General features: G+C 41.0%; 1 protein-coding gene across 1 annotated transcript; it reads left to right on the top strand.

The window, feature by feature from the left end:
- The first annotated feature begins 635 nt into the window (after window positions 1–635).
- Window positions 636–27,085, top strand: rftn2 (raftlin family member 2). Its single transcript, XM_085250587.1, has 9 exons — window positions 636–1,257; window positions 15,343–15,523; window positions 17,669–17,777; window positions 18,007–18,181; window positions 18,377–18,595; window positions 21,583–21,689; window positions 22,890–22,993; window positions 23,081–23,162; window positions 24,070–27,085. Exons 1-9 carry the CDS (start codon window positions 1,119–1,121, stop codon window positions 24,253–24,255), a joined length of 1,302 nt encoding a protein of 433 aa, XP_085106713.1. The 5' UTR covers window positions 636–1,118; the 3' UTR covers window positions 24,256–27,085.
- The last annotated feature ends 35 nt before the right edge of the window (window positions 27,086–27,120 follow it).

The following is a 27,120-nucleotide window of genomic DNA, read 5'->3' as shown; positions in this document are numbered from 1 at the left end:
CTGTAATGGTATGTGACTGCACACTTCAGGTTATGTTAGTGAGTAAAACAATCGTGACGTAATGAGTAGTGTAATAAATTACTTTCTTCGGAGAGTAAGAAAGTAATGCATTGTGTGACTTTTAAGAAAAGTAAAGTGTAATGCTTTATATTTTCGACTACGGACCCCAACAGTGAAAACGACAACAAACAGAAAGAAAACCTTCAATAAAAACGTGCAGAACAACACAGAGAGACACATAATGGCCTCCATGAAGCAAACAGACCAAAGTAAACTAAAAAGAGGCTTTAACACCCGCACAGTCTTTGAAAGCAACACAACAGCAAAACAGAAAACACAAGAAAGCAGGAAACATACCCTTTTAGTCATGGTCGTCGGTTCTTGGGTGCTTGGGTCTAGGTTTTTGTTCTGTTTGGTTCTGAGAAGTAATTGGTTCATTTAGTTTTCTTATAATAGTATAGCATATAATAGTAATATTTTGCATTTCCTTGTGCTTTTAAGTTTTGATATTTACTAATGTTATGATCTCAGACGACACATGAGCAACAAGTATAAGTTTTTATGGCAGCTTTTATATTGATACTTTTTATAATTTAAATATTTTATTGTTTTTTTTATTCACCAAAAATGGCGACGGTATGAAAGTGAACCACTTAATAAAGCAAAGCAGTAGTGTTTGTAGAATCCTCAAACCCCAGCGTGCATTCAAATGTAATTGAAATGAGCCGTTTCCTGTTTTTCTTATTTTATTTTGAAATCTTAGCGGAAGTTGTGTTCTTGGTGCCTTTTTGCTAACTTGTTTGTAGAGGGAAACTTTTCTCCAAGGTTCGCGCTCCTCCTCTTCACGCTCCTGACGTGCAGCCACTTCAGCGGCGTACTCTTTAAGCATTAGCCGCTTTACGAAGTCATCTCTCAGGCTTTTTTCACTTCTTTTCTTAAAACCACCGAGCAAAAGCCTTTCCTGCTATTTTTCAGTGGAAATTCAAAATAAATTCCAAGGAATCAACAGCGTGGACCGAGGCGGGATGGGGCGGTCCAGTTGAAGTTGCGAGCTAAAGACAGGCTGAGTCTCCTCCGGTGCTCCCACCACAGTAACGCCAGTCCCCGCCTTGGAGACCATGGGCTGCGGCTTGCGAAAACTAGAAGACCCGGAGGATAGCAGCCCCGGGAAAATCTACTCCACCTTGAAGAGACCGCAGGTGGAGACCAAAACAGACACCGTGTACGAGTATGTACTGCTAGACTTCAGCTTGGAAGGTAGGCGTGTGGCATATTTAATCCATCAATCGATTAGCTGACAGAAAATGTCTTGTTTGAAGATGTCCCATCAGTGTTTTAGAGCTGCACATATTTCTTATAACGATGATATTCATCCTCTGTTGCTTCACACTCTGAATACAAACTACAGCAAAGATAAACGGACTGACAGAAAATGACCCACTAACAGTTTCTGATAGTCCGTCGCTTTTTGTGTTGCAACATCATATTCATGAGCACATAGCAGGTTTTCTTTGTCTTATCAGAAATCTATTTGCGTAATCTTATTGTTTATACTGATATTGGAACATGTTTACTGTTTTATACAGCAAATGATTCATGAGAAAAATTTTACATTTAACTTTTAACATTTTCCAAGTGCTTCAAAGTTAAAACGATTAGTTGATTAATCAATTGATTGACAGCAAATGGATGGCAACAGTTTTGGTGGATTCTTAACCTGATGCTCAGAACAAATGAAGCAACTTAAAAACAAACAAAAATATCATTGTATTATTATTGTTTTTATTATTGTTATTATTATCATTATTATTATTATTATTATTAGTAGTAGTAGTAGTATTAGTGTCTGCTCGGTGATTGACTTTTCCTCCTGTCACCATGTCACAGGCTGGACAGGGCAGAGTCATGTGACAAGATACAATGGGGAAGTATTAACAGAATTTAAAACCAATAACAGCAATCAACACGGGCAGATTATATCGGTTAGAGGATCTGAAGAGGTTAATTTTTAGCTAATCTCCCAGCCTTACAATCAAGTATGCTGTGAGATGTTCTGAGGCAGTGATTTGATTATTCAAAATGTTGATTGAACATTTTTGGTCAGCTGTTGTAGCTGTAGGCTTGTTGTCAGTTTTTCAAATTAAAAGGACTAAACATTTGGCTGTTTTTTGTATTCTCCTCTGTTTTATAAATGTATAAAGTGCATATTTTTGGGGCTGTTGCTTAGATAAGACAAGTCCACCTAATTCATTTGCAGTTGCATCTCTAGTTTACTTCTGGTACCTCTTACACTGGCCTCAAAGTAAACCATTGTTGCTAATTTTAATGGACCCTTCAGCTGAACAAATAGTTCAGGTTCTTTCCCGTTTCCTCTTAACAAAAGCCTGAAAGTGTTCCTTTTTCTAATTCAAGCATTCCTCTTGTTTATTTGGCCCTAAAATAACCATAAATAGCAAACGTTATGATACTGTAGTTTGTTATTCCCCGGGGAAAAGTGTAATAAAAGCACCTTACAGCCAGACAGGAAGCATCTGATGTCCAGATCACTGTTTTAGAAAAAAAGGAAATGACCTGTTAGTTTACTTTCAAGTGTTTAGCATACATGTAATGAGTTAGCATCTAACTCTTGGTTTCTCCTGGTAACAGGGCTGTTTGCCTAGCCTATCATGAAATAGGTCACCAAAGGTTTTTTGTTTTTGTGCCCTCCTCCCTGCCTTTGCTAGTCACTTGTTACCTCAGCAAACACACGGACACACAGATTGACGTACCTTCTTATGCAGTTAAATGCAGCATCCTTCCAGAGTAAACAACACCACCTGCTCTGATGTGGAGTTTCATTTGAACATATGCGAAGGTTGCTGTTTTTCAAGGCTAATCCCTTCATCTGGTCTCCCGACTGGCTGTTTTCACTGTGACCTATTTGGAAGGAAATGGTGATTAAGTTCTGAATGGGAGCTGAGCACGTTAACGTCAGGCCAGCACAATGATGAATTGGGGGGGAAGTACTGCGGCCAAAGTTAGAGGAGGTCAGGGGAGCAAAGTGCTCCTGTTGTGCTGTCTGCAAGAAGGTAGCAGTAGAAGCTACCATTGTCTGAGCTGTCATTATTGACTGATAAAGCTGCAGATTTCTCTGCACTATTATAGTTACTATTATAATCTTTGTTATTTTTGTAGTAGTAGTAACAGTAGTAGTTTTGGTGAAATGTATTATAAAATTAGTGGCTAAGTATAGGATTTTTTTTGTTTTGTTTTTTGCTAATACGCCACGTTAATGTTTCATTAAGATTTTAACTCCTGCCTTAGATAGTGACAGTTAACCATGATATCTGAACACAGCCTTAAACATCTGCAGCAGTAATATTGATCCGTATAACACTGATTGAACATTTGTTCATCAGAATCATTACTTTTACTTTAACCCTTTAAGACCTACCATAGAACCAAGTCTGCCAGAGCTTATATTATATTTTTACATGCTGTAGTGCCATTTTTGGGATCATTTCAAGTTGCTATACATCAATACAACCATTATAGCCCGAATTTTAATAATATGCATGCATTAAGTGCATAGTAATCACATAAATTGCAAAAAAGTGCAATAAACTACAAAAAAATTTAAAATCGTTTTTGTTTTTTTAACATATATTTCTAGTTAGAGAAATTTAAGAGGCTTATCCCTCAAAACTGTAAATACAAAAAAGTTGCACAAACTAGTTTCCCACCACAGGAAATTTATTTTAAGTGTCTTCATAGTTTTATTTTTGAAATATACCAATTTTCATATACTGCAGGAAAAACGAAAATAAATATTATACTGCAAATTTGCAAAATAACAGCATATGCATCAAAATAAACTATTTCCAGCTGTGCAATATGAGTCCTAAGCATCCCAGAAACGACACAGAAAGTCATAAAGTCAAACATGACTCTTAAAAACACAAGTATAGGCTCATGAGGCCCCGATGGTAAAAAAAAAACTACCGTACATTTCCGCAAAATGACATCACTTCCGGTTTCGGGCAGGTAATGGCGGACATGCGATAGTTCACGCTGATGGACGTAGGAAGTGTTATGAACAGCTGATCGGATCGGCAAAGCGTGTTTCTGGAATATTATGTTTTTGTTGCTGCAAGTGCTTTTTATGCCGTTTTTGCAAAGCTATATGTGGAAGGAAACTGTGACCTAGGACAAGCTGATGGCATAAGATGTAAGTACAACTCCTCCGGTTTCATATGCAAAAAAAATTATTGCGCTAGCTTACGTGGCTGCAGTACTACCGGGATTTAAAAATAGTTACGCAAAATGGAGCGTGTCCGCTCTGACCGGCTTTAAAGGGTTAACTGCACTTTATTAATAATACACAGTCTGACTTGTAGTGAGGTGTTTTCGTAGCATGTTATTGGTACTTGTATTTAAGGAACGGTTCTAAAAAGTAGTTCAGATGGTGATTAACTTTATTAGTATACTTTAGATACTACATAACATATGGGTGAATAAAAGTAACAGGTTCGTTGGATTGTTCTATATGTTCTGTGGAATCTTTAATGTTGCCATGGGAATTTTTCTTGTTGACAGCTCTGTGTATGACCCACCAGCAGTGGGTTCATGACCCACTGTGGAAAATTATTTTAAATCTTCTGGTTCTCTGAGCCAGTCATGAGCGGGCAGTCATGGGTTTTGCCCTCAGACACACTTATAAATACAGTATTTTAGACAGAGTGTGTGTGAGTCATAGATCTACTTTAGACAAACTCTGGTTCACACGAGTTACAACAATAATGAGCTTTGTGAGGAGTCCTTGCTTCACAGTGGATTCATTTCTGTAACACAAAATTAATTTGTGCTCAGCAGCAAAGTGATGGATCACACCAGGGCTAGTGGGCTTAAATGACAATAAGAGTATTAATAAACAATCTGAAGTTATCCTGTAAATCTCGGTCACTTATATCTCTATCAAACCTCGACACGAGGCTCAGAAGCGCTGCATGTTTATGACTGTTTGTCTGAAGGGGGCTTCTTTTCTTTTGTGAGTTAAGTGTGAGAATAGCACATTAATGTTCAGGCTTCCTGTATTCTTGGATCCGTGTCATGGAATCTCACTTGAAATGTGCAAATATCTCTTGCTGAGTGTGAAGCTCCATAATTGGCACAGCTAAAGATAAACTGGAATGATTCCAGTCTGTGAAGGTCTAGTACAGACTGTTAATCTCCCCATTTTATGATTTTGTGTATTAAAAAAAGGGGGGGGGGGTGTGGGGGGTCTGTAGTGGTTTAGTCAGTTGGATTTTTTCTTGCCAAATGAGCCACGAAAATGATCCTCAAAAAGCCAATCTGTGCCACCAAATGTGCACCACATTTACTGGCTGGTGATCAGATTTCAGTTGGATTGTTTTTAAGGACAGATTTTATGTAGGTTTAATGTTTGAGAGCATGACTAACATTCCTGATGAGCACCTGGCCTGCAGATGTCTTACAGCCACCAGAGGTCAGGTTGAACTGTATGCCTGTGCATATTTATTTATGAAACACATCAAATCAAATCACTTCTATTGTCACATCACATGTGCTGGTACACTGGGACAGCACATGTGAGTGAAATTCTTGTGTGCAAGCTTCACAAGCAACAGAGGTGTGCAAAATACAATAAGAATCTGAGAATTATGAGGATAAATATATGTACAAATATAAGAATGTATGCGCTTTACTGAATATGTATACCAAATATGTATATATATACGTGTGTGTGTGTGTGTGTGTGTGTGTGTGCATATATATATAAAATAAAATACACAATATACAGAGGTAAGCAGTTGAATCGCTGGGTATCTTTATGTTTGTTTAATATTTAGGTAGATTTTTGTTAGTACCTCTAAAAATTGTGTTGTTTGTCCAGTATTATGCCAAATGTTGGGAAATGTAATATGCAAACATAGGAAACATTCCACAGTGAAGTGCACTAGTGAGATTGTGGGGCAGTGAGCAAGTCGGCTCTCATCCAGTTATAAAAATATTTAAATGTAACATTTCTCATTTTGCCCAGAATACTGTTTATTCATTTAATTAGTTTGTCAGTAATTTGGCTCATCCTGAATAAGGATGAGTTACACTGGACATTGGTGTCTCACTGGCAAACAGGAAGTGACACATTACAAAGCTGTATGGTGGAGGCGGGTAGTTGGGTCCTTACTATGTAAAATCACCTTGACACAGCTGTTGTCCTGAACTGGTGCTATATAAGTAAAACTGAACTGACTCAACAGTACTCTGAACAACCCAAATGTCACATTTTGGGTTTAAGAGCTTTGCTCGTTGTTGTTAGCTCAGCCTCACTGCTTTCTCACTGAACAGAGCAGAGAGGGTGAGTGTGGTGCCTGTGCTGGGAAAACAAGACCTCGTTGTTAAAGGGTCCTGTCCTTGGCTCAGAGGGCCTTTTTGAGGGAAACAAAATCCACTAAATATGTATGAAAATCTTTAGATTATTATTTTTTTAAGTAGGATCACAACTGGATTTCATAAATTCAATTCAATTTAATTTATATAGCGCCAAATCACAACAAAAGCCGCCTCAAGGCGCTTCATAGATACAGAGAAAAACCCAACAATCATATGACCCCCTATGAGCAAGCACTTTGGCGACAGTGGGAAGGAAAAACTCCCTTTTAACAGGAAGAAACCTCCGGCAGAACCAGGCTCAGGGAGGGGCGGCCATCTGCTGCGACCGGTTGGGGTGAGAGAAGGAAGACAGGATAAAGACATGCTGTGGAAGAGAGACAGAGGTTAATAACAGATATGATTCAATGCAGAGAGGTCTATTAATACATAGTGAGTGAGAAAGGTGACTGGAAAGGAAAAACTCAATGCATCATGGGAATCCCCCGGCAGCCTACGTCTATTGCAGCATAACTAAGGGAGAATTCAGGGTCACCTGGTCCAGCCCTAACTATATGCTTTAGCAAAAAGGAAAGTTTTAAGCCTGATCTTAAAAGTAGAGATAGTGTCTGTCTCCCAAATCCAAACTGGAAGCTGGTTCCACAGAAGAGGGGCCTGAAAACTGAAGGCTCTTCCTCCCATTCTACTTTTAAATACTCTAGGAACAACAAGTAGGCCTGCAGAGCGAGAGCGAAGTGCTCTAATAGGGTGATATGGTACTACAAGGTCATTAAGATAAGATGGGGCCTGATTATTTAACACCTTGTATGTGAGGAGCAGGATTTTGAATTCAATTCTGGATTTAACAGGAGAAATCTGCTCTCTCTTTCTAGTCCCTGTCAGCACTCTTGCTGCAGCATTTTGGATTAGTTGAAGGCTTTTCAGTGAGTTTTTTGGACATCCTGATAATAATGAATTACAGTAGTCCAGCCTGGAAGTAATAAATGCATGAACTAGTTTTTCAGCGTCACTCTGAGACAGGATATTTCTAATTTTAGAGATGTTGCGCAAATGGAAGAAAGCAGTCTTACATATTTGTTTAATATGTGCGTTGAAGGACATGTCCTGGTCAAAAATGACTCCAAGTTTCCTCACAGCGTTACTGGAGGCCAAGGTAATGCCATCCAGATTAAGAATCTGCTTAGATACCATATTTCTAAGATTTTCAGGGCCGAGTACAATAACCTCAGTTTTATCTGAATTAAGAAGCAGAAAGTTAGCGGCCATCCAGGTCTTTATGTCTTTAAGACATTCCTGCAGTTTAACTAATTGGTGTGTGTTAAATAAATAAATGAAATTCTACCCCTTGTTCAAGGACATCATCACCTCTCCTTGAAGCAGTGAAGCATTTCTGGGACACGTAGTGGCGATCACACACTCACACACCCATCATGTATCTCCCAGTGCTCCCAGTCAGCTTGGCCTGATTCCACTTTGAGAGGAGACTGGACTTGGGGCCTGGAGCCCGAGGCAGTACATCAATGGCTAATGCTTCCTGAGGTTATCACTAGCGGAGGGATATATATATATATATATCTCATATATGGTATGCATATTCTGTTTCTGTAGGGGAAAGAAAGCATGTCGAGCTGAGTCTTTGTAGTTATTGATCTTTTCATAGCAAACTGCTCACAGTGCATCTTACATCCGGACAGCGCTGAGCATCCTGATCATGTTATGCCAACAAACTTGCAGCATCTCCCGTCTGTTTTTGGTAGCTTTCACACTAAAATGCAGAATTTCCATCTGTAAATGAAACTTTCTAAAAACGTTTTAAATGATGGCTAAATCATCTCTAAATGATTCCTCTTTGTTTAGGCATGTGTTTACACTTTGTCCATGGGTCATCTTTCCTTTGCACTGTTTACCTCAGCTGTAGAGATTCTGCGAATCAAGAAGGTGCACAGAAAAATAATAATAATTAAAAATAATAATAATTACAAAAATTATATATAGCTCTTTATTTTAAAAAAATCAACATATTCTTAAGACCTGAGAGCTTGTTTACGACTTCCTGAATGAAGAGAAAATTATTAGTCTTCCAGAAACAGAGCGTCATTAAGCTTAACTCAGCCTGTCACATAAAGTGATGGATGATGTAGCCTGTTGTAATAGTGGACTTAAATGGGCTCATATCAGCTACACGGTAAACGTCCCAACAGATTGCTGGTGTTACCTTCGCTTTTTGAAGCAGTTTTCCGCACAGTTTGTTTTCTTATGTTTGTTTGTCTCATATAAAAATGCCAGGTAGCTTTATAGGTTCCTGTGTAGCATGCTCCTTCAAACTCCTGTTTGTTCTTGTAACAAGTGAGTTACTCCTGTACAGGCTAGAAGCAGTGTTGACAGAAGAATAGCCTTGTCCTGTATTTCCCTGCTCATGGACTAGCTTTGTGCAACAACTGAACAGGACTGAGGGAAATCAGGGAGTAGATGGTGATGTAAGGTGACGTGAGGACCACACCAATAAACTGGAGGATGGTTGGAGTGATGTTTATTCATGACTGACGGTGATTTCAATCGCCTTCCTCTGAGAGAGGATTGGGTTGTGAAGTGGTTTGACTGACCTCAGCCTTAGATGACTGTCCCAGTTGTGATGAGGCGTTTACTGTTTCTGCCTGCCAGGTCTATTTATTATCTCCAGAGGGTAGCGCAGTTGTCTGTAATCTCAGTCTAATCCTAGTATTTAAAGGTCCACGACAGATCCTTTCAGATTAAAGTTTGTGTTTTAGGTATTAAATTTGAAGGAGATTTCAAGGACACTGAAAGGTAATGCAGACCTAAAAATGTAACCATGAATGACATGAATAATCTGAAATGATACATATTGAAAGTACATGTGTTGTTGGTGTTTTTTGTTTTTGTTTGTTTGGGGGGGGGTTGGGGGGGGGGGGGGTTGATGTTAGGAAAGCTAACATTAGCATTGAGCACGTTAACAGCCAACAGTCAGCAGTCATGCTTACTGGTCAACTGAGAAACAGAAAGCTGCTTTTCTAGTATTCAGATCTGCCCCTGACTCAAAAAGCTGGAGATGATGACAGGACCATCTGTGGGCCTCATTTTATTACATGATGTGTTTGAAGCAGTGGACTGGTTTCTCCAGCGGGAGACATTACATGGTGTAGGAAGCTGACATCAAATGCTCAGCAGTTTGGAGGTATTTGTTTCCTATAATTGATGAAGCGAGTTAACAACTAAAGAGCTCATTCAAGCTGTTTTGGCTTTTCCTCATTTTTATCCAGATCTGATTTTAGGCAAACAGTGATCATGTCAGGACTTGTGCAGCACCCACTGATTTCAGACTCGCCCTGGATCGCTTTTTTTCTGGTATGAGGTCTGCTGCAGGAGACTGCAGACACACACACACACACACACACACACACACACACACACACACACACACACACACACACACACACACACACACACTGTTTGTACCATAATCACAGCTTAGAGGTTTGCATTCACCTCTTGATCCTGCTGATCAGTTACTGTTCCTCACCAGCAGCATTCGTATTTGAAGCAGATGAGCTGATAGTGGCTTTGAAAACTAAAATGTGTCAATTAATATTGTTTGCGTTAATAATTAATTAATAAACATGTAGCAATAGAGACTTCTGTGCATGTGTGTTTTACTATTACTGTTTTGTAATAGCATCCTTTTTTGGGGCCGACATTTCTACACAGATTAATTGTGAGACTACGCTGGTATTAAAAAAAAAAAAAAAAAAAAGATACGTTAAAGATAATGACTCTATCTACGATCCATTTAAAAGAGGGAATCACCAGACAAGCCAAGATACCATTTGACAATACTTTGCTCACAATATGATATTGTTGTGATTTTTAGTATCTTTCAATAACACGTGCAATTTATCATCTTTAAAAAAAAAAAAAGGTTAATAATGTCCTGAAAGTTAAACTGTCAGTATCAGTTTTATTCAATAATAAGTTATGACATTTCTTTTTCTTTTTTTTTTCTATTTCTTTTTTTGGGGGGTTCAAAGTGAGATCAATCAATCACACCAACATTGTTACTAAAACCTGCCATAACTTGGAGTCAGTCTGCTATCAGTCTGCAACTGGATGGGGTCAAGTTAACATGCAATCTGTTTTTGGAAATACATCAATTAACTGTGATAAATCATTAAAAATCACACAGCAGTCGTCTGTCTACAAAGAAATTCATGTTAAACTATTATTCAAGTCCAAACCTTCAACAATCTCTCTGAGCGACTGCAGTTAACCTAAAGGTTGCTCTCCTTTCTTCACTTGTGTGAAGTCATGAGGTAGTTTTGTCAGCTAAGTGTGCCCAGTGTTGGCTGGGCTCAGCTCATGATGAGCCCTGAGCATGAGGTGACCCTCTCGTTTGTAGTGCCCCAGAGTATTTTAAGTATTTTGGTATCCCTATTTGCCATATTGTGATGCTATGCTGGGTCTTTTTTATTCCCTCCAACCCTGTTTAATAGAGGACATTAACTTCACATAAGAATAAAGTTCAAAACATACTAGTCCCTGTTCTCCCTGTGTGGTATTTATGTGCCAAAAGCATTAATGTGGTGGTCCTCGGTGTCATTCACTGTCTCCTCTGGGAGTGTCTCAGTCAGACAGACTCCCCACTGACATGGACATCAGACAACGGTCTGAGAAAGAAACTTCATCCACGGGGTGGACGACTCACCGCAGAGGCAGCTGATTTTGTTGAATTGTTGCATACCATTAAATGGGCATTTTAATAAAGGAACAAACTCTTTGTTAATCCCCATCACACGCACACAGTCTTCAAGTGACCTTAATTTGTTGCTTTTACAGTATTATAGATTTCTCTAAAATTAATGCAGAAAGTGTAACTTGCTTTGGCTCTGTAATTCCAGAACCTTAGATTTTCTCCCTGCTGATCGTTTTTATTCCTCGACTACAAACGATACAAGGACTTGAAAAAACAGACGTGTTGAGGTTCGTAGTGTGGATGTCGCTCTTCATTTATTTTCTCCTCGTTGCTAGGCAGCTTTCCCTTTTTCACACCTTCACACATGGGTTTGTGAAATCCGTCTTGTAACCCGCTCCCCCCTCCATCTCCCTTTGGCTTTACCTCCCTTTCTCTCAGCTCTGTCACCCCTCTGTGTGCCCTCCTGTTATTCAACTCCTCTTGAACGGCTTCTACATTTTTACCACGTCCTTTCTAAGCTTCCCTTCTTCATCCCCTCCACCACCTCCTCCTTTTTCTCCCATACCCCACTGAACAGAGGCCTCAGTGTACGGGTCCAAGGGCCAAGTGGCAGCAGAATGGGAGGGGGTGTGAGGATTGAAACGGGGGAGGAGACGAGCAAAAGGCTGTCACAAAAGCCTTGTTTAGAGGTGTATTTGGATGCTAACACAGACGTCCTGGGAGCACTGAACTCCAGTTGTGGTGGTCTGTTTTTCTGATGTGGCCACTCTATATCACAGGCCTCATTTCATGATACAGTAGCTGCGTCATTAGCCTAAACAAACTATGTAAACCACTATGTTCCGCTACACAAGCTAACATAAGATGTGACATGATCCTAAACAAGCTAAAATTAGCTTAAACAAGACACATTCCTAGCTTAAAATAAAGGCACTAATATAAAGTACTACATTATGTTAAACAAGATAACATTAGCTGCTATGTTAGCCTAAACAATTTAACAGCATGTAAAACAAGTTAATTTTAGCTGATATACTAGCCTAATCCTTTGAACATTAGCTGCTACATTAGCCTAAAGAACCGAAGATAAATTGCTACCTTTAAATAAAAGCATTAACAAAAGCTGCTACAATTTCATATTTGTCTAAAAAAACAAACAAACCACGAGCTAATAAAAACAGTAGTATAGGAAGATAACTGGTGTAGGAGTCATTTTTCTTGTGCCCCTATCTTTATCACCACTAGGGGGTTGTATTTCATTTTATGCACTTGTTATGACAGGCAGGTATGAGGTTATGTAGGGTCAAGGTTAATTCTGTTCAGGTCTTGCTGATGAGACGGGGCAAACGGTTTTCTGCTGTGCTCAGTCTGGTTAAATATTGTCTTTGTTTAAATGGAAAGATAAACGGGCATTGCAAAGGAAATAAATAGGGCTGGGTATCGTCACTGATTTCTAGAATCAATTCGATTCCGATCACAAGGTCCCGAATCGATTCGATCCACGATTCAATTCGATTAGATTCGATTCAATTTGATTTAAATCTGGAGAATTTTGCCTCAGACAGTCAGAAATATTATAATTCAGATCAGTACATTAACATATTTTTCTATCTATAAAAAGGAAGCTGACACTCGCAAGACTTTATCAAAGGTGTGAGCGTCACAGCAGATGCCTTTGTGTCAAAGTAACTGAAGATAAAACACAGAAAAACATAAAGGTGGTTTTCCTGGCCTGGGATTTTATAAAAATATTCTGCAGTACATCAAAAACGAAAGAAAACCATTAATCAACATATGAACATTACCTCTGACGTTACAGCGGTTTTATTAGAGACACAGCTGAGCGTTTTGCATTTTGCATAATTTTAAAAAGTTGACATTTGTTCAGAAGCCTGTTGAACGGCAGAAATTAGGTTTTCTTTTCAGAAGTAAGAAAAAGGAAAAAAAAAAACAGCGGCCGACAGCGCTGTAAACAACGGTAGAGTTGTGCGTAACAAGCAAGCGAATAATGTAGAAAACAGATTTTTAGACGGGAAACTGTTCTTGAAGTACAGAGAGAGAGAAAGAGAGAGAGAGAGAGCTGTGCATGAAGTGTGGTGGAAGCAAAACAGCAAAAGTCGGAGGGAATCCATGACGGTGTTTATGTGAAGCGTAGTTTGGATCTTCTTTTGCTGCTGGTTCGGTCAATATTGTTTGGAGAGAGATCAAACTAACAGCTTTAGAATCAGCGCAAAAAGGGCGTAAACACAAAGCGCGGACCTGCCGACAGATCAGAATCAGCGAGCTGTCGGCATTCAGCCCCGACCGTGTCGTGCCATCGGGTGAGAGAAAGGCGACATCTCACTGATTCTGATCCATCGGCGGGTCCACGCTTTGTGTTTACGTCTTTGTGCAGAATCTGTGTTTCTGCTCTCATTTACTGTTTTAGCTGTTTGCTGGTTGTTGAACTGTTGTGAGGTTTAACCTGAGATTCTGGCGTTTCGGGCAAAATAAATTTATATTAAAAAATCGATTCAGGATTTTAATGAATCAATATCACGTTATCCAAGCCAGAATCGATTTTAATTGATAAATCAATTATCAAAACCCACCCCTAGAAATAAATGACTGAATATAAATATCGTGAATATAAATGAAAACAAAGATTTGGCACGGTGAACTGTGACTGAGTGCACGTAAAAGCAACGCCTACTAACAAACAAGTAGCAACCAGTAGCATCAAAATATAGGATTTACTTGCTACAACAGCGATATTTAACTTTTATCATGTACGTCTGATTTTTTTCTTTCTTTTTTTTTATATTTTAAAGTTCAAAAAGTTTTTCCAAAAAAAAAAAAAAAAAAGTTCATAAATTCCAGGAAAACTACCACTTTTTATGGGAGTTTCTCTGTGTTGAGGTACTTGGATTCACTTCATTTCATGACTGCTGTCCTGTGCACAAGTTCTCTTTAGAGCTGCATCACTGTTTTCCAGCAGCTGCAACATGTGTTAAATTTAAATTCACCTCAAGCATTGAAAGCGGGGTTTAAGCCCACAGGAATGCCTGTAAACTGTTGCAGCAGTCGCCCGACCCTGGTGTTTACTGGTTTTATTGAGGTTCTGGTGGTCTTCATTCTCATGAAGGGAGCCAGCCAGACAGCTCATTCAGAGGCTGCAGTGATGTCAGCTGCATGCTGGTCTCCCAGGTCTCTTGGGTGTTTGTTCACGAGAATGTGGGGTGAATGCTTTTTTTGCCATCTTTTACACACACACACACACACACACACACACACACACACACACACACACACACACACACAGTCTTGTTTTCATCGCTTCACAGGCTGCTGTACAGTCTTTCACTCTGTTCCCTAAATTTAAGTCTTATCCAGAGTTTGTCCCAGTAAGGGAGACGGGAATTCCCCACATTGTTTGTGTAAACTTGTATCTCGCAAGATTAGTAATACTGTTACACACAAGATGAGTTGACATCAGGAGACTGTAACCACATAAATTTTCTACCTAAACATCAGTACCCACCCACAACATGAGTTGTACACAGAATAATGAGAAGAACACACAAAGCTGTGTTGATGCTGACATGCCCTAACCCTCAGTCAAGCTCAATTAGTGGAAGTTTTGTCAGAACAAACAATGAATCTCCACAATGTGACTGTATAAACAGGAGTAAGGCTCTGAAGGCTCTTGCTCTTTATCATTTGTGTCCTTTTTCTTTCCTTGTTTTTAATCATCCTTTGTCCAAAATGTGCAAATTGTTCTTTAAAGTCTTGGAATGCAGTGTGTGTGTGTGTGTGTGTGTGTGTGTGTGTGTGTGTCTGCGCACAAACGGCGTGTAGCCAAACCCCTCTGAACAGTTGCTCTTTGTGGACACAGGAAGTATGGTGATAGCCGCATGGATTTCCAGCCAGGACTTTAGGAAAAATGGCACAAGACTCCGCCATTCACAAACTCTCCAGCTCTCTCTGCTCACTTCACACCTCTGATGGCTCACAAATGGATAAAATGAAAACAGAAAGGATCTCTTCCCCTTAAGGCTTTAGAGTCGTAAGGGGAAAGGTGTTTATTTGATGGTAGATCATGGAAGGTGATTGATGGAGCCGGTGGTCACATGTCATTTTCAGACGTCATAAAAGTTGGATTGATTTATGAATAATCAATAAATGGTTTGTGTGTCAAAGTCTTCGGATGTGTCATTCAACTCTGAGCGCAGGTTTGAAAACTGAGCAGATGATGTCTGTGTGTGCAGGTAGCCGTCCGACAGTCCAGTATGTGTCCTCGCTGTCTGAGTTGCCTCAGGCCCTACAGCCATACTACACCCAAGGCTACCTCTTGGCTGCACTTCACCCCATCATCCTGTCTGTGGGTCGGACTCGCTCGCTTCCCTTCAGCCTGCTCTACCGCGCCATCCTGGCCCGTCCTAGACCCAGGTACGCCAGTCCTAGTCCAACGTCATCAAATTTATCTTAAAACTGGCCTATTATTGATTTTTTTTTTTCTTGTATGTCATGGTCAAAGAAAGCTTTTGCCATGATGTTGTCTAGTAGGTATATGAAAGATAAATGAAGTCAGCTGCATATTTAATGCAGATTGCTGATAGGAGGTCTGACTTGCGTGCTAGCAGAGAGAGGAGACGGTGTTTTGGTTTGACTACTGTTCAGTTTCTGTTGGCTAAAATTCACCTGACAACAGGGATCTCTCAGCAGCCAATGAGGATGGAGTATGTCTGATCTCTCAAGCCTACTGGGCTCTGCTGAGGGACCCAAGGGGGCGACAAAACCACCACAAAGAGATATAAAACCCACTGCCAGGAAGGTCAAAACCACAATACCCACACAACAGTCGCAAAGGGACCCAGAATCACCATACACAGCTGAAACAACCGCAAACAGAATAAACATGACTTGACTACAAAGAGAAATAAAACCTCCAAGACTAAACACGACTACCATTCGGAAAAAAACTACAAAGAAACTAAACATGAAACCGAGAAACATAAAACAGCCACCAAGGAAGCCAAACTAACCAGAAGAGTCTAAAAATGATTACCAGCAACACAAAACAACCACGAACAGACTAAATACCAGGAGACTAAAATCAACCACAGAGGAAATAAACATGATTATTAGCAACATGACGGTAAAGTTGCACAAATCAACCAATACGAGGCACGAACATTTTCACACTTTTCTCTCTTGTTTAAACACTCTCAAAGTTCAAACCTTCGTAGAAAAATAAGTCCAGTATTATAGAATGAAACCAAAGATGAAACCCTGTTTTCAGGTCCACAACATGGGAATAGAGCAGCTGCCAGAGAATTCAACATTAATGAATCAATGGTACGGAAGTGGAGGAAGCAAGTAGAATGGTAACTTCTACCTTCCTTTGGCATGTCCAGAAGTCCCAGTTTATGTGCAATGGTTAGCATCTTCTTCTGCCTTTTAGGTGCTACCGCAGGAGCCTTTGACGGTGCAAAACGCTTCATCGACATTGTTGTTTGTTGGAGAGAAAACTTAAAAAGTGCAGCACTTCAGAGTCACACTGTAGCGATCTAAGATTTATGTAAATTTGACAAGCTGAACGCATTCTGTACTGTACAGGAGACACAGCACGAGGTTAATTGACAATGGTCTACAGCTGATCGGGACACAGAACACAATGTGCTGTAAAACAAAACAAAACAAAAAAAAAAATGCAAAATTGCACCAAAAAAATCTGCGAATCAGTGAGGCCGCAAAAGGTGAACCACATTATAGCGAGGGACCACTGTATTGCTGTGTTTTCCGCACTATAAGACACACTTAAAATCCTTTAATTTTGTCAAAAATTGACAGTGCTCCTTATAATCCGGTGCACCTATGTATGAATTCTGGTTGTGCTTACTGACCTCGAACCGATTTTATGTGGTACACGACGCTCAAAAATCTGTCAAAAATGTTTTAGTCCGTTACTGAAGTTGGGCTAGCTGGTATATAAGGATGTGCTACGTGATCGTAGCGACAAAGCTATGTTAGCATAACATTAGCACAGTGAAGCTGGAGGATGAACGCTAACTTTTTTCCACTCGAGAACAACTGAGATAATCCATCCACAATACGAGGTTAGTCATTAATATACTGTAACAACATGGGAATAGAGCAGCTGGAGAGAATTCAACATTAATGAATCAATGGTACGGAAGTGGAGGAAGCAAGAAGAATGAGTTGAGTAAAGTTTGACTTATCTGACTGCTTTGTTTCACTTAATGTGCCTTATGGTCCGAAAAATACATAGGTTTGTGGAGCGTTGTGTTGTTTTTTTCTGTTAGTTGTGTGGGGGGATTTTTTCCTGCAGACTGTGGTGTTATGCTCGTATCGAGTCGCTGTCTCCTCATACTGATGAGAACAAAGTGAAACGTTTACCTTCATGTTGAAACGGTGCTACAACGGTCTGTGCGTACTCTTATCACTACAGTAGCAGCAGCCTGCTGAGCATGTAAATGATTTATTTGTTTGTGTCTGCAGCTCTGTGACAGCTGGACTCTGCTGAACAAGTCTCCCTGGGGTCTAACACTTATCTTTGTTATGTGATTTCAGTAAGCAGACAGCATCCATGTATCACAGCGTGCCGGTGCTGAGGGTGGAGGAGTGGCCTTTACCTGGAGACTCGCTGACGGCTGACACTGTCAGAGCACTCATCGATAGGGTCAGCCATCTTTACCGGTGCATTAGTCAGATCAAAGTATCAAAGAAGGGATTTTTAGTATATATGTTACGATCAAGACATCCTCAATGGATTCAAGATAAATGAGTGGTCAATGTATGATAAAAGCAATAAATAAATACTTTTAATGGCTGAAAAATGTTTGAAAGCAATGTTGGAAAATGCATTCACCTCATCTAAACTTCTTAATCTGTATTTATCTTTGCTGTAGGTGAACAGCAGTGCACGGGGAGGGGTTCGATTCATTGGCTCCGTCCTCCAGCAGGTGAGTGGGATCACCAATGGCCGGGTGCACAGTCCAAAGAGGGCCTGTCGCTCGCCTCCACGTACACCTCCTGAAACACTGCCTGGAGACAGAGAGCTGGATGACAACACCTACAGTCCCGGTAAGACAAGATATTCATGTGGGGACTTTCTGACTGGTTGTGTGACCTCAGGTTCACATCCATGGTGACAATAATGGTGTTATGTGTTAGACTGTCAAATGGTCGAGAAGATTTCACCCTTGAACCTTGTATTTTATGTTATTTTTTTAAGAAAAATGGTAAAATGAGTCATACTTTTGCTCCTTCTCCTTCCAGATTTGAGGTTGCTGGTCTTCTTCCACTCATGGGCTCCTGGCTGTGCTCCTCTGGACTCTCTGGGCTGTCAGTACCACCAGGGGGCACTCTCCATGCGTGTTTCCAGGAAAGGCCACGTGGTCAGTGCTCTGGAGGCTGATTGGTTGGAGCTGACTGCCGCCTACTATCGCAAAGGCTGGTCTCTGGTAGACTCCTTTGTTTACTGGGACACACCTAAAGGTTGGTCTGATGGTGGATGTTAAACAAGCACGGAGCGGTGCATGTATGTTTGTCCTCTGCAGGCTTGAGCACTTAAAAACATTAGTCATGATTCCAAAACTAAAAGACTGAAGAAACCTCAGCTGTCCGGTGACAACAGGTATTGTTCAAACAGTTTGAAAATGGTCTAAAACCCATTCAGATTCAGAACCAACACCAACTTTCAAAGTCATTGCAAAATCTCATCCAGACCAAAGCCAAGTTTGAAACAAGCCAAAAGTCAGGTTCAAAACCAAGTTTCAAACCATTCTACTATGCCCCAAACTAGGGCTGGGCGATATACCGAGTTTTTAAAAAATATCGATATATTTTCATACAAGATATAAGATGTGACAATATCCTTGATATAGTCTATGTTACGTTATAATTATACTTGTGGAGCCACAAGTTTGCCTCTCTTTCGTCCACTTTTGTCTCTACGCAACGTTACTCGGCCTCGCCTCTCCTTCACTGAATACAACTCCCCCTCGCCCACCTGCAGGCAGCGACCAGATGGACACGGCAAATCTCCGTTAGCGAGTTGTGGGGCTGGACGGCGTCAACGTGTTAGCGAGCTAACCACGCTAACGACATGCAGCCCACAGGGGCTGCACGGCCTAAAATCCTTTCATTTTCTCAAAAATCGACAGCGCACCTTATGTATGAATTCTGGTTGTGCTTACTGACCGCGAACCGATTTTAGGTGACAGCAATCTGTCAAAAATGTTTTACGACTTTGGTAAGCTACGGAGCTGCAGCGCTTGATGGATTGTCGGAGCATTACGGCTACTGTAGTCTGGACCCTCGCGGAGTGATACGTACTGTGCTTCGACGTAATATTACTGTATTGTGTGTGTATAAGGGCCATAAATGGCACATGTTCGGAGACATGGTTACAAAGAGGATTTCAAACTCAAGGCTGTCAGTCATGCAGTAGAAGTTGGGAACAGAGCAGCTGTGAAATCTGTCTTTGTTATTATGCTCAGCGTCTGTTAGTTTACATTTTGACTGCACAATTATGAGCTTTTTGTTATGCACAAAAACAACATCGTTTTCTTTTATTTATGGAGCATGATTGCTTAATAAATGCTGATAATTTATTTTTGAGTAATTTCTTCATGTAAATCTATGCTGTATGTAAATAAAAATGCCTGTGTGACATCTGGGACACAGTGTGACTAAGAACTCTTTTTGTTCTTAACTTATGGCTTTAAAAAAATATCGAGATATATATCTTATATCGCCACCCAGCTAAAAAATATCGAGATATGAATTTTGGGTCAAATCGCCCAGCCCTACCCCAAACCAGAGCCACAGCTAGAAGCCAATCCAAGTCTAAACCAAGTCAAAGATTAGGTATAAAAAACATTCCACATCCTTGTCCAAAACAAGTGTAGCAATTTGTTTAACATCACAGCCCAATACAAGTTATAAGATGGTCCAAAACCAAGTTCAGACCCAATCTTAAACTTTACACAGCTTTGTGTATGTATACACAATACACACACACACGTGTGTGTGTGTGTGTGTGTGTGTGTGTGTGTGTTGTGTACTTATTGTTGTGATTGACATTGCTGTGCTTGAGAGTCACCATCTAACGTAACTTGTATGTGTCTGCGCGTTTGCATGGCCAATAAACACGATTGTGATTCTAACGTCCAGCCCAACAACACTGTAAAATGGGCCCAAAGTCAGAACCTGTTCCAAATGTTTAACTAGTCTGACGTCAGCTTGAAATCCACAAATGAAACCAGAGTTCTCAAAAAAATGTTAAAAAGACTAAAACAAGTTTGAAATGTGTCACACTGATCTAAAGCCACCTGTGTCACGTTGTAAGTGGACTGATTCTTGTATAGAGCTTTTCTGCTCTCCCAGAGTACTCAAAGCTTTCTGTACAACATGCCACAGGCATCCATTCTTCTATGCTTTTAAGTGCTTACTAACCACATTCACACACATTCATACTCTGATGGATGTATCGGAGAGCAACTTGGGGTTATGCAGACTAGGAAGAGCACAGGATCAAACCACCAACCTTCCGATCAGTAGATGACCTGCTCTACCCCCCGTTGTCCAAAACGCTGGAACAACGAGCCTCCCAATAACCTTGAATAAGTCCAAGTGAAGCTGCAGAGCTGTGCTCTGCAGATGAACAGGAAGCGAGGTCGCCAAAGTCGGGAAGACTGCTCCAAATATAGATGCAGTGGGAGAAAGGAACCAAAACAGGAAGTGACTTTTTTGTGTTTATGTCAGTCTTTGGTTTTTGGGTTTTTTATGAGATAGAAATGGATCGCATATGTTTTTCATGTGTTTCATTTTGGCCACAGTTTATTTTGTGCAAACTCGAGTCATACTTTCTAGTCTTTTATGAATTTATTTTAAGTCGTTTTACTGCGTGCATAGAATCAGATAACTTGGGTTTGTTATCCTTCTTCCTAATGAATCGGGGAGCATTAGGCAGCTCGCTGATGGTGCAGGGTGATGGAGAGGTTTGTACAGACGGACTACAACACGAGCCCTCCGCGCTGCTGTCCTCTCACACATGAACACGTGGGAACTCTCAACCTATTTCTAATAACTGGGTCATTATCAACCCAGCGACGCTCTCATTTCCCCAGCAGCTGAAACTTGGCTAGCTGCAGCGGTGTGAATCATGTATGTGCTGCCAGACAAGGTCAAGAATCTGGTAAATGTTTGATTGTTGTTCTGTACGTTTTCATAGCAGCATTTAGTTGTTTGCTCTTTTTAGCTGTGAAACTGCACAGTTAGACCACTTGATTCACAAAGCTGACTTGCGTAATGTCATCCAGCGCCCTCTGAGCAGTTTGAGTTCCACAACTGTGACTTTATCAATAAGAACCATGCCACACAAAAATATGAAGATGAATTTTTCTGTTTTCACCACAAAAACGTGACCGTGTGTCTTCCAAACAGACGTTTGTGTCACTGCCACTGTTTGTGTGTTTCAGGCGAGCCGGTGCCTCGATCGCTGGAGGGATTGTTCGTGTACGAGGAGAGAAGCACGTCTCCTCCTGCCAATGACACAATTGTTGTCGAGCAGTGGACCGTCATCGAGGTCAGTGAGATTTTTGGAGAGATGTTTGTGGAACAGAGATGTTTTATCCACTCTTTAAGAGCAAGCTTAGGTTAAACTGTGAGGCTTAAACAAGACAAAAAAAAGTTCTTTTTGAACATTAGTAGCTTTTAACACAGTTTGAGATAAAAAATGACCCGTATGTGTACGTGTGGTTAACATTGTGAGCACCTGGGACAGAATTAGAAAGTCAAATAGACGGTTTGAAGAGTTTGAAGCTGGTCGGCTGGTGAGGCATCTGGTTTTTTTTATACCTTCATACCTCCTCACATTATACACCATATGACAGTATTTATCTAATCAATAGAAATCATTGTAGTGATGGATTGGCTGACTCGATAATTCCACGTTGTTACTTTTGCTGTCTGTCTTTACAAATATTCGTTTGGTAAACTTATAATGCCATTAATGCACAACTCACCGTGTAGTTACACCAGGGATCGGTTAAGAGCAAAGCACAGAGCCACAAAACATATTTAGGCATGAAAGTGAAGAAAAAGCATCACAGCAAATCCGGTCTGGAAACTGAAATCAACTTTTGTTAAATTCTGTAGTTTCTTCCACTGATTTCATTTTTATTCCATAGGTTAGTAACTGGTTAAATAAAATAGTTTCAGGAGCCACAGGTTTGAGACCTTTGCTGTGCTTATTGGTTGAGGACCCTGACATGACACCTTAGAGCAGAGCTGAGGTCCAGTGTGAAGTGTTATACACTTAGGATGTGACTAGAGGCAAAGAATTGTGCAGCTTCTTCCATGTTTGTTGGCTCTAAAATACTCCCAAACACTCTTTGTTTACTAAGCACAATCCAGTCGTTCTTTCACAGCTCTCTGAGCTCAGCTGTCCACTTTATCAGTGTCTCCATGGAGAGAGAAAACCCCCACAGCATTTCTAAACAATATCATTGCCAGCTTTTCATTCCTCAGTATAGACCAATCATCATAACTACATCGCATTTCCAAGGAACTCCTGAGAGACCAGATCCTGGCCCCCTAAAGCAGGTGTGCTTTGGAGCAACCGGCTCTCAAAGGCTCCCCTTAATGACCGGCTCTAAAATAATCAAATGTTAACATGGAATCAAGCCAGAAGTGGTGTTTACTGAGACTCACGGCTGGCTCTTAGCCAGAGAGGTTGCTTTTTCTGAGCCCTTCTGTTATATCTGGACACGTTGCTCTCCTGCAGGACTCCAATGTGAAAACAGATTACGGGCCACTCCTCCACACTCTGGCTGAGTTTGGCTGGCTGCTCACGTGCGTGCTGCCCACACCCATCATCCGGCACGACAGGTAGAAGAAGATGCTTTGAAGATGTTTTCTCTCCTGAAACATGTTTTTCAGTTTCATTTCTGACCATGCTCCCGTTGATGTGTGCAGTGACGGGAATCTGGCCACAAAGCATGTTGTATTCCTCCAGAGGCCGGTCAGAGGTGAGACAGCCGGACAGCCGAGGAACCAGGTGAGACCTTTTCCACATTCGCTGTGGCCAAGAAACATGATGAGGCAGCTGAACGTTAAGCAAATGTTTAAATGGTCTTTAATCTGCATCTGGCATCAGCGTTCTCTGTTGGATAGACCTACAAAAGCCTTGTGCAGCAGTGAAAGAGGCGAGCTGGTGAACACGTTGGGATGTTAAGCAACTTCAGTTGCTAATAAGTCTCTCAGGTGCAGGTGGAGACCCGAAACAGAGCTAGAATAGACATCACTGCACTCAGCGATGTCAGTGTTGTGCTCCTGCTTTCCCAAAGTCAGTTTGGTTTACAGTGTGTGTGAGGAGGTTGTAAATTCAGACGCCAGCAGGGATGCAAATTTCCCTTTAATTTCCTTACCCATGCCAACATTTCATAATTCCACCTCTCAGCGTAGCTTCCTCACATTAAGCTGAAGAGTTTTTTCTTTGGGATTTTCAAGAAAGCACTTCTAAACATGCTAGTTTTCTTTAGAAAGTATACATTGCTTTTATTTAATGTTGTGACTGGAGAACAGCAGCAGTGTTTAGTGGAAGTAAAGAGCTGACCTGTATTACCAGCATCACCCCGATGAAGATGAATGAAAAATGGCTCTGTTGGATAAGCAGGAATATCCTCTGTGTGGCTAAAGTCCCCCCTGGTGGAGAAAGTCGGTACTACTCGGAGTTCACTGCAGTAGTACTGCAAACTCGTAGGAGGGCAGAAAAACAAAACAGCAGTTACCTGCAAACTATTCCAGGTGTAGTTTTCATGAAGCTGCTTTATTTATTCCAGTCGCCAGTCTGCAGAGCCGCCCTCAAGAAAATCTGTCTTTAGATTTTTATTTTAAATCGTAGTCCATCTGTGTCATTTCATGGTCTGTTATGGGTTCTGACTGGTGTCTCTCTCTGTCTCCAGTCTGTGTCCAGTCACTCTGTGAGTCGGGCAGCCAGCAGCCCCGACCCTCCAGACACCTTTGCTCTGCCTGCGGGAGGCATCGGGGGATTCCCAGTGTTCGGAGGAGGGTACCCCAGCTCCCTATCCCACATGGAGGAAGGTGGCTTTGAGCAGGACGAGGGGAAAGCTGAGGTCACCTGTATGTAAGCAGGTGGAAGTACCCAAGCAAAGAGATATGAACTGTGGAAGGTTCAGACTATTCACCATCTGACAGAGACTTTAATGTAGAGGAGCTCTGCACTTTGAAAATGTTGTTAACGAAGCCATAACGAGAAAACGGTTGGACTTAGATGTGCAGAGTGATGCACGCCTAATAACAGGTGCTCCCAGTATTATAAAGCACAGGAAATATGTTAATGTTATTGTGAGAACTTGAAGGAGCGGGGCTCTGCTTTCTGCTTACAGTCTGGAGTTATGCTCCTTCACAGCTCAGAAACATACTGAAGCAGGAAGAAATCTAGTTTAGTTTATAGTTATTTAGAAAGAGTACAAAAAGTGATGTGGAACTATAACTAAACATAATAGGAAAAAGTCACAGGCAGTTTGGGTTAAAAGGGCCTACTTGTTCTTACTTCAGCCCTCTAAAATCCATGTTTCCTGAGAAAGTTCATGAATGTCAGCTTTAGATTTATATATCAGTGAGACAACATCCTTCAGTCAAGTAATCAGTTGTCAGTAATAAATGTATTCCAGAAACTGTGGAAGGAAAAAGAAAGTAGCACATTCCAGACTTTGACATATGACCGGTGACCTCAGCTTGAAGTGTGTGGATGTAGCTGCTCGGTGCGGCTGCCATCGTCCTGTGTGATCACTGTGTGGTGTCAGTGGCTCTATTAGGTTTAATATCGTACACGATGGAGCTCGATCAGTAAAAATTTGACTTGTTCTTTCATAACTGGTTTAAAGCCCCAGCTGTGTGCGCTTTCTGCTGGCGTGTGTGTATAACTGACTTTCAGTCAGAAAAGCAGCAGAAGTTCAGCGTCTGGACTCGGAGTTCTTTTCTCTCTTTGCTAATGTGCTGCTCATAAAAATCGACGAGGAAGACTCCTGGAGCCTCGAGGAAGATGCCGGGGTGGTGGAGGTGTTGCGCTAAAACGTGGCGATGCAGGGCAGCAGCTCTGACGTGTGAAAGGAGGAGATGGGAGCATTTGGAGTTTAAAGGTGAACTGGAAGTGTCTGTCAGGTGTGTGACGTGAGGAGAGTGAGGGATGTTGGTGTGCGTGACACAGGGCAACTGGAGCACCACTTCAGTGTGTAGCTCTTACGCTGTGATGAAGGCTCTGTGCTGAAAACATACCAGGTATAAATGGTGGGCGTGGCTTCTTTGTCTGAAAAGTGAAGCAGACACACAAGTGCCTTAAACCTGCACTCTTTCTAATGGCCACCAGGGGGTGATACCAAAGGTTGCAGGTCCTATACAAGTCTATGAGGAAACAGCCCCCTGCTTGGACCTCTATAAACACCAGTTCAGTGACGTATTTTGGATCATACTGATGAAAACGCTCCGCTTTGTAAAGTTTGGTCACTCCAAGTGTCAGAGAGGACGACTCATACAGTCGGTGAGCACATGGTCTGAGTCAGAGCTACACCCACAGCTCATTACATCCAAGTTCTGATGATGAGATCATCACACAGTTTACATGTTTTGGAATACATTTATCTGATATTTAGCTCTCCACTGAAGTTTTGTTTCTATTGTCACATATGATGTTTCACAATTGTTTTGTAGTTTCACCAGGTAACCACACAAAAAGAGAAAAGTCACTGAACTACTTGAGCCACCGTACGGATATGTAGTTAACCTATATACCTCCCCAGTACATGATGAAAGCGAGGTGCCTGAAACAGTATATTTGTATAGAAAAGCCTATTTCTCTGAGATGTTACAGCTTTTTCAGCTATTACTCTGGAAGTCATTCATACAGCTCATCGTGTTTAAAAGTATTATTTTTCCTCCTTCATTTTAAAGGTACTGCTAATATTCCTGCTGCTTTCCAGACATTCAGTGTTACACACATCCTAAATGGATGGAGGGCTCTTTTTCTGCTGTTGTGCATGTGTGTGTATAAGTATATTAGATGATAAGTGTATTTGTCTCATTTATATAAAACATTTCTAAAGCTGCGCTTTGAAATAGAAGCGATCGATGTCGTTTGCAGTCTGTGATGCACAAATACAAGAAATGTGAGTTAAATGCCACAAACATGAATTTCTAACAGGTGCCATGTTGTGTGAATAGTATCAAAATGTTTTTTAAAAAAAGACCCTGGAAACTAATTTTTCGAAGGGAGATTTGAGATTTCAGGATGAGGGAGAGCTTCCATGCCAATTCCTGATTAAACTATTGTTTGTTCTGGGATTTTATAAAGGGAAGTTACTTTATAATAGGACACAATTGGGACAAAAATATGGAGTGACCTTATGAATCAGGAATGACTTTTAAGCGGACCTGTTCTTCTCATTTTCAGATTTGATCTTGGACTGGTTTCAACAGTCACATTGCACTATTCCCAGTGAACCGTTCTTATTAGCGCTGATCTTCAGTTCATCCCGTCTGAAGCCACTTTTAGCTTCCTTTAAGCCAACTTTATTACGATTGGCTGCCCTTCGTTAAGCGTTTACAGGTGGGTGGGGCTTCTGTGTTTGCAGCCTGAGGGGGCTTTATTAGAGCAAACAGTAGAAATGGCCAACGTGTACATACCCTGAACTCATTATGTTAATGTTTGCTTTGTTTAATGAGCTCGATGATCAGAACAGTGCGTCAGGAAATGAGGAAAGCAGAGCAGGTCTCCTTAAAGATCAACTTTCAGGTTAATCTGAGGACTTTTATAAATAAGGTGCTGTTTTAGTTTGAATGGAAATGTATTAAATGGGTGTTCACTGTCAGTATTAATATTCTAGCTTTTCCCTTTTCCGAGAGTTGTACATTTCCCTTCCTTTATCGTGGCTGTTATTTTTTATTAAACAGTATTTCCCATGTCTGACTCACTGATTAACCACACGACCACACAC

Source organism: Mchenga conophoros, linkage group LG16, assembly GCF_057382185.1.
Source record: "Mchenga conophoros isolate Kocher_MC1m ecotype Shallow Benthic linkage group LG16, M_conophoros_male_GT1.1, whole genome shotgun sequence".
Taxonomy (NCBI): Eukaryota; Metazoa; Chordata; class Actinopteri; order Cichliformes; family Cichlidae; genus Mchenga; species Mchenga conophoros.
This window is presented reverse-complemented; position numbering and strand designations above follow the sequence as displayed.